The sequence below is a fragment of the Pipra filicauda genome, unplaced genomic scaffold (genome assembly GCF_003945595.2).
Source record: "Pipra filicauda isolate LSUMZ 115617 unplaced genomic scaffold, ASM394559v2 scaffold108_size2327098_pilon, whole genome shotgun sequence".
NCBI classification, from domain to species: Eukaryota; Metazoa; Chordata; class Aves; order Passeriformes; family Pipridae; genus Pipra; species Pipra filicauda.
Window position 1 is genome coordinate 1,609,721 of NW_024103529.1, and position 12,537 is coordinate 1,622,257.

Genomic DNA, 12,537 nt, shown 5'->3' on the forward strand with positions numbered 1-12,537 from the left:
TCTCTATGCTGTGGAACGTTCACTGTTGGACAGACCTAGTTCAAACCTGTGTGTTCCTTCCAACTTGAGTCATATTTCATGAAGTATGTTTCTATATTGAAAGTTGTTGGCTTTTTTCCCCAGCTCTTACATTTTACTTATAAGTATCTTTTTGGAATCCTCGCTTACAAAGATGGTGGAGAAAATCCTTATCTTGTCCCGTTCCTTTCAATGACCACTGAATGAAGAAAGAGTTCTCTTTACATCCCCTTTCTTTGTTCTGTGTTTTATCTGCAGTTCAATACAGAGCTTATTCTACTAATCTAACTAAAAATATACCCCCTCCTGAATGACTTCACTAGTCCCATTACTATATAGGTATTTCTAGCATGGTTAGACTATGCAGTGTTGCCTCAGGTGAAAGAAAACTGAACATGTAAGTTAGGTCTGAATAAGCTGGGTCTGAATAAATATCTGTATGTGACACTTCCTGTAAAACCCATGAACTGTGTCACCTCAAACCATCCAGATTTTCTTGGGCTCCCACTTCTAAATGCACGGCATCTTCCCCAGGTGAATGGCAGGAACATGTATCGCAATCACTTTGCATTTCTATTTCATGTTTGTACAGGGCTCTTGTTGCTGGGTGATCTTGTTTGGGGGTGGGGTTTTGGGGGGGTTTTATTGGGGTGGGTTTTGTTACTTTTCTTCCCCAGACACCATTAACAGTAAAAATAGAATCTAAATAAGGACACCTGACTTGCTGATGACATTGTATACAGTGAGGGAATTCTCTGCTTGAAATGTCTGTAGTGCAGTGCTCATTTCCTGCCCCTTCCCCTTTTGCTGCAGTTACAGCAGATGGGAATAACCTGACCAAGTTATACACAGCTTTCCAAGACCAGTATCCCTGCTGCTAACCAAAGGCATTATTTCCACTCTTGACATTTTGCTGCAGATGTGTACAATCCTTGTCCTCACCAGCAATTATCCCTTCTCTTCATCCTGCATTTAAGTGTTTAAAAGCTGTCAGGTGTGCTTCCCAGTTTCATTTCTTGAGGTCAGAGATAGCTGACATTCAGGAAGCACATGCAGCTACAACGTGCCTGGGCTGGAATGCTGTGTGACCTACTTCTGTCTCTGAATTCCTCAGGCTGGAAATATACAGAATTCGACTTTGAAATTTATTATTTATGCCACTAGAAAAAAATACAGTGAACGGATGCCATATACTCAATGAAGTCGTTCTACAGCGATGATGGGGATTAAATTGACAGGTCTGTAACCAGTGCTTCATTTCCAGCATGCTGTTTTTGAGATATTGTGAATTCTACCACCTGTGAAGGAGACTGGTATGTAATAGTAGTATCTGCAGAGTGGTCAGTCATGTATGCCATATCATCAAATCTGTAATTCCAAAAACTCCATTTCTGACAAATTTTCAATTATTTTTCCATCTGAAAAAGATGCAGAAAATAATTTTTGTCTTTGCCACAAATACTGATACAGCCTGTGTATCTTCTGTTACAGAAATTTAAATGCTATTTTAAAATATAAGCCATTAATCCAGTATGCTGGTATTAAAAAGCTCTGTGAATTCAAATTAAAAAAAATGAAATGCAACTGTCAGATAAAACAACATTAAACGAATACACAAAACCTTTCTCAGTGTCCTGAATTAAGTGGACCGACTGAGAGCAGTCTTAATATGCAACAGTGGTACTGTGCCACTCACAAACTGCAGCTGTGTCACTGCCTTAAACAACATACTGTCAAAGCAGTGTTGCTCAAGGTGATGCACCAGAAATTGATCTGCAAACTGATTGAGAAACTAAAATCATTACAGAAATCTAAGGGAGAAAAGAACACTACGAAGAAGTAAATTTTAATATTTTTTTCATTAGGTTTTAGCCTCTTTTTCCTTTAATTGTATACAAAGCTGTGATATTACCAAATACATATTTCTTAGCATTTCTTTCTAAAAGATTAGATTAGATAGATTGCTCTTTGATTTAAACACTGCTAGAGCACTGTCCTTCAGAGATTTATGTCTGTGCCCTTTTGGTGGATTCAAATCTACGTGTCCCAGAAGGAAAGGGCAGTGTATATTATTGGACAAACCCAAATGGCAATAAGCTTGCTTTGTAACATGGTTGATGATGACTGTGTTTTATATTATGGTCAGATCATTGACATGCCCTGCACAGAGACACAATGGCAGCTCTGACACTTTTTAGGTGGTAGGTATCTCAATAAAAAATCATTGAATAGACAAGTCTGTGCATACAATGGAGATTTAAAAGAAAAATACAGGAAATCCATTACCAAGCTACTATTAACAAAATGAGAACATTTTGCTGCTAAACAACAAAAAATATCTACAATTATTTGTAATAGATTACCTCTTAGGAAGCTACACTTGACTCTGTATCAGCCAGCTTGATGGTAATCTGGGGATAACCCTCCAGAAATCTGTCTGTAGCACTGGACAACTATCGCTTCAAAAACTTCCTTTATAACTGACACACCTCATAACCTTTTTTTTTTTGCTAAGGAGCTTGTTGAGCTTGTGAGGTGCTGCCAGGTTGCTGACTTGGTCCCAGACAGCTGCAGTCACCTTCTCAAAAGCTGCTTCTGCTCAGGCCACGCAGTTTTATGTTCCTGTTTTGTGTAGTACTTTGTACAGTGTATTCACTTCTGACGTGCTGAGAGCAAATACAGAAGGCAACCAAACTGCTCATCAGTCAAAATGCTGAGCAGACAAACAACTTCTTAATCGAGGCCAAATGCCTGATTTTCTGAATCTTGTTTTTGAAGCTTCTCCATCACTCTTAACTCAAACTCAAGCTTTCATGAATGGTACTTGTAGTTCTTCCCTGGAAATACCACTGTGTTACAGTGGGTCTCAGCACCCTCCTCTTCAGGATTTCATTGAAGGGAGCAGGATATGTTGGTGGAGCAGAAAAAAAAAAAAAAAAAACAACGAAAAAAATACCACCCGGGATAAATACTGAATAAATACCTTCAGTTCTTTGTCCTGGTACATAGCTGCTGCATGAAGTTTAACTGGTGAGTGTAACACTGCACAATATATGCCCTGTGAAATCCACAGAGTGACTGAATGGCTGAGGCTGACCTCTGGATGCCATCTGGTCCAGCCACCTGCTCAAGCAGCACTACCTAGAGCCAGATGTCCAGCATCATTCCCATACAGCTTTTCAGTGTTTCCAAGGATGAAGACTCCATCACCTCCATGGGTAACCTGTGCCAGTGCTTGGTCACCCTCATAGGGAAGAGGAGTTTACTGATGTTCAGAGGGAACCTCCTGCGTTGAGTCACCTCTGGTCCTGTCTCTGGGCCCCACTGGAAAGAGCCTGGCTCTGTCCTCTTTGTACCTTCCCTCCAGGTGTTTATACACATTGGTGAGATCCCCCTGAGCCTTCTCTTCTCCAGGATGAGCTGCTCCAGTCCCTTCGTCATCTTGGTGGCCATATCCTGGACTCTCTCCATTGTGTTCGTGTCTGTCTTGTCCTGAGGAGCCCAGAGCCGGACTAGCATTCCAGGTGTGGCCTCACCAGTGCTGGGGGGCAGGATCACCCCCCTGACCTGCTGGCAACACTTCTGGTAATGCAGCCCAGGAAACCATTTTCTTCTTTGTCATAGGAGCACTTCACTGGCTCATGTTCAACTTGGAGTCCACCAAGGCCTTTCCTGACAAGCTGCTTCCCAGCTGGGCAGTCAGTCCCTAGCCTGTGCTGGTGCCTGGGGATGTTCCTCTCCAGGTGCAGGACTTTGCTCTTCCCCTTATTGAACTGCATGAGGTTCCTGTCAACCAATTTCTGCAGCATGTCCAGGTCCCTCTGGCTGTCAGCACAGTCCTCTGGTGCATCAGCCCCTGCTCCCAGTTTGGCCAGTAAACCAGCCTGTCACCCAGATCTTTAATGAAGATGTGAGACAGGATTGGACCCAGCAAGTAACTCCTTAATTTTTTTATTAAGTTTTAGCCTACTTTTTAATTTCATTGCACACGAGGCTGTGCTAATCCCGAACAGGTATTTCTTCGCGTTACCTTCTGAGACATTGGATCAGATGGGTTGTTCTTGGGCTGAAGCACCGCCGGGGCGCTGTGAACGAAGGGAACCACGCGGCGGTTCAACGGCCTCCAGCCGCGTTTTGTGTCACCCACCGCCACCCTGTGGGCTAGTGTTATACTGATTATTCAGGGTGTTTCCCTACATCCCCGCGGTTCCCGCCCGCCATTCCCGGCCCCCTTCCCGACGCCATTCCCGGCGGAAGCCGCGCGCGCGGCCCCGGGGGGCGCGGACGTGGCGTCTCCTCACAGGCTGCCGCGCTTGACAGACAGCGCCGCTGTCCAATGGAAGCTCAGGGACGGGCCCCTGGGGGAGGGCCCCACGCCGCGGGGGTGGTGCCTCTGTCATGGCTGCTGCCGCGGGCGCCGCGTCCCCGGCCGACAAGGAGAGGTACCGCGGGTCTGGGTGCGCTGGGCCGGGCTGTTTGCGGGTGTTTCTTTGCTTATGTGTCATTCGGGATGCAGAAAACGCGGGCGGGGCTAGGAGTGGTGGTGAAATTCCTGCGGAACAAGGGGGGGTGGTGGTTGGGATGGTGGTGGTACGTGTGTGGTTTGGAGAGTCGGTATCGGAACTGGAATTCCCGTGCTGGACCCACAAGAACTAGTCGGCTCATAAAGAGCAAATAGGGAGGGAAACACCACTGGAAAGAAAAAAGAAGAAAATACTAAGAGTTGAGGTGATTTGGGCTGGTTTTAGAGGCAGCAAGGAGCGTTTCCTGAGACGCAGCGACAGTCCTTGTCGTTCTCCAGCTGTGTGAACATCAAACGATTTACTCGCTTTTCCTTATGCTCTCGTAGGTCCTTATCCAAATAAATGTAGGCGTTTTCCCACTTCTTGGTCTACCTAGCTGGCATTTTAATTTTCTAATAAGTGTAATTGAGGTTCTGTCAGTCTCATCCCCCGTATGTGCTTGACAGGTTTAAATTCACTGCAAAATTTTGATCAAGTTCCTAAGCACAGTTTTTCGGTGGCTTTATAAATTTGCCCCAAATCTGGGTTGATCTATGTATGAATAAACAAAAACAAAAATAACAACAACAAAATAAAAAAAAATAAACAAAACAAACCCCCAAACCAACCAAACAAAAATCAAAACAAAAACAAACAAACAAAAGGAAACAAACAAAAACCCAAACACCAAAAAGCACACAGAAAGGCAAAACTATTGCAGAAAAAAAATCTACCGCTTCCTTCTATCAGGAGCTGAGTTAACTATTAGTGTAGTAAAACCATTTCAGGAAACATTCTTTAATTCTTTTCGGGGAAAGATGTGTGTACCCTGCCAGGTTTCAGGGGTGTGAGAAATAGGTCAAAACATCCTGTTTCAGTCTCTTTTTATTTTTCTTGTAATAGGTAGTGCTGCCCTTTGTACGCACAGTGCCCCAAAAAGTGGTGTCATGCAAGGAGCATCTCAGCCAAATGGTCCTGCAGTGCTTGTAATAACTCCAAATGGGATTTTACAACATTTTACGAATCAGTCTAGGGAAAATAAATGATTGTTCTTATGGGAACTGCTGTGTTGTACCCATGGGATTTATTTTTTGGTTTTACTAGGAAAGTATTGCATTAGTAACAAAGAAGCTGATGTCATTTACTTAAACTGACTGTTTTCTCTTCCTAGATTCATCTGCATTTATCCAGCATATTTGAATAACAAGAAGACAATAGCAGAAGGAAGGAGGATTCCTATAGACAAAGTAATTTTGTGGGTGGTAGGGAAAAGGTGTTTTATTTTGCTATGCAGTACTGTGTAGAGAGCTAGAAAATATATCTCTGATCTTTCCAATCCCCCATGACAAGTAGTTTGGTAACTGGAAATTACACTGTGTTTGAAGATAGCCTGCTGCCAGCATGTGAGTGTAGTAGAAGAGCACTGGGTTGAAGTGTCTGCTTTCATGTGAGCAGCACCTTGGGCAAACAGGTGAATGAGGAGCTTAATGCACTCAACTTCCCATACAAGTAGTTTGCCAAATTTGAAAGCAAAGCAGAAAAGAATAATTAGCTAATGATTGTTTTTCGGAGACTAACTATATATGTCTGTACTCTGTGTCCTGTCCTCTCTGTTGCTTTCAAAGTTAGAACTTGAAATGCATGTAAACTTGGTAGTTATTGTTGCTTATAATCTGTCCAGAAATAGTTTTTCATCATTTCACTGCTTTATAATAATTTTAACAAGCAATGCTGGGAATATAAAGGGCTTTTCTCACTGCTTAGGGTTGTGGGTTTTTCTGAGAATAGTTAAAAACAAAATCTTTCATGAGCATGCAAGTTACCAATCAAAACTCTAGAAATTTTCTGTTCTTTCCTCCTTCAGTCCTTACTGTGAGTTTGCTGTTGCTGATTCACAGCTTTTGGTATCTTTGTACATACAATAACTATTAATTAATTTAAGTTACTTTTCCTAAGCAATTCTTTTGCTTTCTTCCCTGTCTTAATTAATTCTGTTTCATCTGTTTTCTGTTTCCTGATGTCTTCTCTCTCTCTTTTTTTTAAATGTTTTGTAGACCACAGAAGCACTGATAGATGACTTCTAGAGTAGATGTGTCAGTATTTGAAGTACCTTCTCTGTCCCCATCTGCTTTTTCTAGTTACAGAGTATAGGGTGGGAAACTAATAACTACTGTTATGTAGGCAGATCCTTGTTGAAAACTAATTAATTGTAACACGTTGTTTCAACAGGCTGTTGAAAACCCCACATCTACAGAAATCCAAGATGTATGTGCAGCAGTTGGATTCAATGTGTTATTAGAGGTAATTTTCAAAAAGAATCCCCCCCACCAAAAAAACCCAAAACAAACAAACTTGAGATCTCTGTTCTTTCATTATATATTTTCTCATGGACAGGATAACTTGCAGTTGAGAAGTTTTGTTAGTAGCTTTGCTTGCTTTGAATGATAACTGACCATAATCATGAAGTAAATGTTGGAAAACTGATGCAAGTTAGAAATATCTCAGATTTCTTAGGTAATGTCACTTTTAAGCTTATGGAAAAATTAGTTCTGTTTTACTCTCCTTCTGAAAAGACTGTAATGGGTGCTTGAAAGTGTGTCAGAATAAAAACTAATTTTGGAAGCTGCAGCTCTGCAAATTAAGGTTTTAAAAAGGCGTGTTTTTAATGAAAAGTGGTTACCTTTGCAATGACTGTGTTGTATAGGAATAGGATTCTGATGCTTGGAGTCTTCATAGCCCTTTGGAGTTACATTTTAGCCAGAGAACGTTAGCTTTTTATTGCAATACATGCGAATAGTTTGTTGTTCTTAGGCAATGAGTCTGGATTTCTAGAGAAGTAACTTCACAGATTGTTTCTTGAAGTAATTATTAATTTAAAACAGTGTTGAATTTTCTAAGAAGAATTGAGCTCCTCACCTAGGAGTGTTACTGGTATCCAAAAACCAGTAAAACCACTTTGCTTTTCAGAAGCAGTTGAACAATGCACTGTGAAACAACCAGTACCACTGAGAGACCTGTGATGTTTCATCAAGAATGAAGGCTATGACTCTGAAACAGTTCCATTTTCCACTGCTCATTATAATGAGTTTGTCCTTTTGCATGACAGAAAAATAAGATGTATCCTAGAGAGTGGAACAGAGACGTGCAGTACAGAGGTAGAGTACGAATCCAGCTCAAACAAGATGATGGCAACCCATGTTTACCTCAGTTTCCAACACGTGAGTATAGAGTACCTGGGTTTAGGCACTTCTTCAGTTAATAAACCAGGAAGACTTTGTTTATTTTATGTTACCAGTTTCTTTAATTAGTTTTAACTATTATAAATTGTTATTTATGATTAAATACATATAATATTTAATTATAAATAACTCTACATTAAATCTCTTTGCCTGTGTAAGTCAACTAAATCAAGTTGTACTGTGGGTACTGAGGAGAGTTTGTAAAATGTTGTTGCCCTTAATCCTGCAGTTTCTGCTGCAGTGTCATAGCAGGGGACTATGGGGAATGTTGTGTGATTGCTATGTGGAACAAAGCATCTATTCACTTTTGGCTTACTGTTTTGTTAACATTTAAAACAGAGTATTTGGTGTTTAAATGGCTAAATTCCACCTTTTTTCTTAGGTTGCACACACCAGCTAGGCGTCGGTGTGGATGCCAAATTGATAAAATACATACTGAGTTCAGTTGAGATTTCGTAAATTAATAATGAAGCAACTGCCCTTAACTAATTAATAGAAATAGTTCACCTTGAATGACAAATAATGCAGTATTTTGCATTTTTCCTGACAATGAATCCATGTGTGAAAGGGAAGCAGTACGTGTCTTAAGGAAAGAGCAAGACTACTACGGAATCTAGAATAGCATAAGAGTGCTGGTAGTCTGAAGGAGATGATTTAAAAACCATAATCCTTCTGGAAGGCAGCAGTGCCTTTCTAAAAGTGCTTGTAGCTTTTGCCTGATCATTCTGTCCCAAATATTCTGGGCCAGTAAGAGGTGAGTGAAAGAGTAGCAGGAAGGTTGTAGATACATCGAAGATTGTCAGGTTATGTGCCTATTCTAGTCTGTTGGGATATTTCTCAGTTCTGCACTTTCTTTTCCCCCTCCAATAATTTTTCACAAGCTGCTTGGTACACAAAGGAAGGAAGCAGAACTCCTGGACTTCATACCCAGTTTAAGTGAAATATGAAGTGGGGCTAAAGTTTCTAAGTTTGAAAATGCTGCATTAACGTGTGAGGCATACATTGATCTCTCCGTGTGTTTTTAGGTAAGTCAGTGATGCTGTATGCTGCAGAAACCATTCCTAAACTGAAAACAAGAACTCAGAAGATGGGAGGTAGTGATCAAAGCCTTCAGCAAGGAGAGGGAGGCAAGAAAGGTAAAGGGAAGAAAAAGAAGTGAGCTCACACCTGGAATCACTGTAACATTGCATAGTTGTACTTACAACAAATGCAGATGGACATGTTGCTGCAACTTTGAAGTGAGAGATACAAGCAAGAAATAAAGAGGGGACGTTAAATAGAACTGCCTGCTTTATCAGAACTGGAATGCATTTAGCTGCCTTGCATCTGTGTAACAATAAATCTGTTTTCACACACAACCTGCAAGTCCGGAGCTAAGCACCCACTTTTAAACGTGGAAGAACATAATCAGGTGGGGTGGGTAGGAGAATTATTCCTTCCAGAAGATATATGCAGCTTTTGACAAATAAATATTCTTATGCAGACCAGAAAGCTGAAAACTGGTTGCCATAGTAAACCATGTATTTATGCTAGTAAAGCAGTTGTCTTAATTCTGTAGTATTCTGTATTAGGAAGAAATTCTTCACTATGAGCATAGTGAGGCACAGGTTGCCCATACACCTTGTGCATGCCCCATCCCTGGAAGTGTTCAAGGCCAGGCTGGATGAGGTTTAACCCCAGCTGGCAACTAAGTACCAAGCAGCCCCTCCCTCACTCCCTACCCCCAACTGGACAGAGGGGAGGATAATCAGGAAATAAAAAATTTATGGGTGTAGGTAAGAACAGCTTAATAATTTAAACAAAGCAAAATATAATTATACTTATTATAGTAATTAAAATATAATAAATTAATAAAAATTATTATTAATACAATTTTTTAAAGGGGGGGGGAATCAGAAAAGCAAGTGATGCACAATACAATCAGTCACCACCTGCTGAATGATGCCCAGCCCATCCCCCAAGAGTAATTAGTCCCTCCTGGCCAATTACCCTCTGTGGTATGGATGATCTTTGACCAGTTTGGGTCACCTGTCCTGGTTTCTTGCCACACCTCCTCACTGGCAGAGCATGAGGCACTGAAAAGTCCTTGACTTAAGGGAAGCACTGCTCAGGAACAAACAGTGTGTTACCAGTATTATCCTCACACTGAATCCAAAAGACAGCACTGTACCAGCTGCCGGGAGAAAATTCAGTGTGTCACAGCTGAAACCAGGACAGTAGGCACACCTTATTCCATATAATTTATGTCATGCCAGGTCCCACACTTCCCAATGCCCCATCACTTACCTCCCTTTGGATTTATGTACACAAATGGATAATATTCCCATAGTCTATGGACAATCCCTGTAAAAGTCCATTGATTTCATTTAGTGTGTGACCTTGGGCTCCATCTGTCAGAACGGTGTTTCAGGCAGGAAAGGTGGTGTGTGGTGGTGGGACTCAGTCACAGTCCATTCTCCATCAGTGTGGTGATGGGAAATGGTGATGACCAAAAGGCGAGTCAGGTTCAGATCCCCAAATTCAGCCTGTCACAGACGGGCACTGTGAGGCGCCCAGTGTGGTGATGGGCATGTAACCACCACAGAAGGGGTAATTCATGGTGTTACACAGTAATTAACATCATACAGTGTAATTCATGGCTTTGAGACACACACTGGACTTTTCCATCCTCTTGGATAATCCACCAAGGGCACCAAGTTTAGGTTGGGCAGGGCCAGCCTGACTGGCAGATCAGACCTCTGAGTGTTGAATAACCAGATGGCCTTTGCTAAACATGGATACCAATGTGTGAAGGGCCACCATTCATTGCTCTCAGTGTGGCCTTTAACCATCCACTGCATCCTTTGACCTTTTCAGAGCGTGGTGTATGCTAGGGAATGTGGTATTTCCACTCACTGCCATGCTCTTTGGCCCCAGTGTCTGGGGTTGTTTTGGAAATGAGCCCCGTTGTCTGACTTGATTCTTTCTGGGGTGTTGTGTCTCCAAAAGGCTTGTGTTCCAAGAGGATGTGTCCTGGAGCACAGAGGCTGTTTCCAGCCACTGTTTCCAGTGGTTGCTCCCACCACTGTGAGCACATGGTACTTCCCTTGGTGCATTTGAGGGAGTGTGACGTGATCACACCGCCCAGCTTCCCCATATTTACATTTCAGTCATCACCCACCATACCAGAGAGGCTTTAACCACTTGGCTTAATCACACCATGTGTTTCACATCCATGGATAACCTGTGCAGTAGTGTCCAAGGTGAAGTTCACCCCTCCTAAGCCCACCCAAATATTTCATCAATGTAAGAGTAGCATATGTTCCTTAGGGGATTAAATACAAGCAGGGCAAGATAGTAAGTCAAGTTATTCTGCAGGCTTGCCCTTTTCTTCAGCACCCTTCTCTCAATTTCACCCTTCAGTTCCTGCCCTTGGAACAGGGCAGATTCTTACAGGACGTTCTGGGACTGAAAGTGCAGACAAGGCTTCTGTAAAAACACAGAAATACTGCAACTTTTGGGCTCAATGCTATGACTTAAAAGAAAAAAAAAATTGAGAGAAAAACTGGGTGATAATGGACACCTTTTTATTTCACCTGCCTTGCTTTTGACAAGTTTTCTGTGAGCATTGCTTGTGCTGCATCATTACTAAAAAGGCACAGTGGCCCGTGGTTTCCTGTAGGTGGCAACATTAACAGAGGCATGCATCAATGAGTGGGATTTACTCTCCATCAAGACAGGAGGAATATGGATTTTGAACTAGTGTCCCTTCAGAAGATACTAGTCTAGTTATTTAAAAGTATATACTTGTTATTTCCCTACACAGTTTTCTGGATACCTAGACAAAGATTAAACATTTGAAATGGACATGTGAGCTCAGAATCCTTGTAACATTCCAAGTAGGAACTGAGTAGCCTGCACTGGAGTGCTATTTCCTATGAAACAGCATCTGTGTCTCTTTCTGTATCAAGGGTTGGGGTTTCTTTTAGGTGCAGTTTGTTTGTTTTTCAGATGTGTCTGATTGAAATCTTTAAAGAATTCTTCTCCTGCAAAGACGCAGTAACGCAAAATATAATGTTTTGTGGAATTCCATAGCCTCAGCAAAGGCATCAACTACATGCCATTCCAAACTGTGCTGAATTCAAAGATGTTCATCTTCAATTATGTTTCCTTGACCAGATCATGAGTTCATGTGGTCATCTGAGGATTTTTTGCTCCAGAATCCCTTACGAGTTTATATACCAGTAGGAAACCTAATTTGCAAAAAGTTGCACAACCAAGGACTTCCTTAGTGGTCCTACATTGTCATTTCTCAAGTACTGTTTCATTCCATCACGCTGGAATGTACAAATTCTCTAGAAGACAAGACTGATGTTCATGATATTTGCAAGATATGCAGTTTACAGAAAATACTGACGTACAAAGATTTGTGGTTTTGTTTTTTTGCAAAAAATTCTTCCTCCTTTTCATAAGAGGAACTGGTTGAATTTGAAATGGGGATGGGAGGTGACTAGAGGAATTAGTTATAATAATTTTAGTTGATTCTCAGATTATTTAAGGAGTTGATAAGACTGGAAAATAAGAAAAAGTTGTGAGGGTTTGACCTGACAAATATTAGACTACTTACAAGAATTTCTATGCTTTGTTAACTATCCTGCTTTGAAGAATTTTCATTTTAATATCACTTGTGGTGATGTTATCATTGTGGGGGTCTTTTATGTTTTTCTGACCTTATTTTTCTTTCTGCTGAGCTTGGAAAAGCAGAAGAAATGTCCTACTTACCGTGGTAACAGAAAGAA

At 41.4% G+C, this 12,537-nt stretch overlaps 1 protein-coding gene and 1 long non-coding RNA gene across 2 annotated transcripts; one reads left to right on the top strand and one right to left on the bottom strand.

Annotated features, from left to right (window-relative positions):
- Nucleotides 1-1,140: 1,140 nt before the first annotated feature.
- Nucleotides 1,141-3,577, bottom strand: LOC120323160. The gene is made up of 2 exons (XR_005563357.1): nt 2,382-3,577; nt 1,141-1,436 (listed from the first exon to the last, which is right to left on the bottom strand). It is a non-coding gene; the product is annotated as an uncharacterized LOC120323160 (long non-coding RNA).
- Nucleotides 3,578-4,363: 786 nt separating this feature from the next.
- On the top strand, nt 4,364-9,291 carry SRP19 (signal recognition particle 19). Its single transcript, XM_027712579.2, has 5 exons — nt 4,364-4,460; nt 5,692-5,767; nt 6,750-6,821; nt 7,627-7,738; nt 8,785-9,291. The coding sequence occupies exons 1-5, from the start codon at nt 4,417-4,419 to the stop codon at nt 8,916-8,918; spliced, it is 438 nt and encodes a 145-aa protein (XP_027568380.1). The 5' UTR covers nt 4,364-4,416; the 3' UTR covers nt 8,919-9,291.
- The last annotated feature ends 3,246 nt before the right edge of the window (nt 9,292-12,537 follow it).

Coding starts and splice junctions, on each gene's coding strand:
- SRP19 (XM_027712579.2), top strand. CDS start 4,417: ATGGCTGCTGCCGCGGGCGCCGCGTCCCCGGCCGACAAGGAGAG. Junction 4,461..5,691: donor TCCCCGGCCGACAAGGAGAG/GTACCGCGGGTC, acceptor TTCTCTTCCTAG/ATTCATCTGCATTTATCCAG. Junction 7,739..8,784: donor TTTACCTCAGTTTCCAACAC/GTGAGTATAGAG, acceptor GTGTGTTTTTAG/GTAAGTCAGTGATGCTGTAT.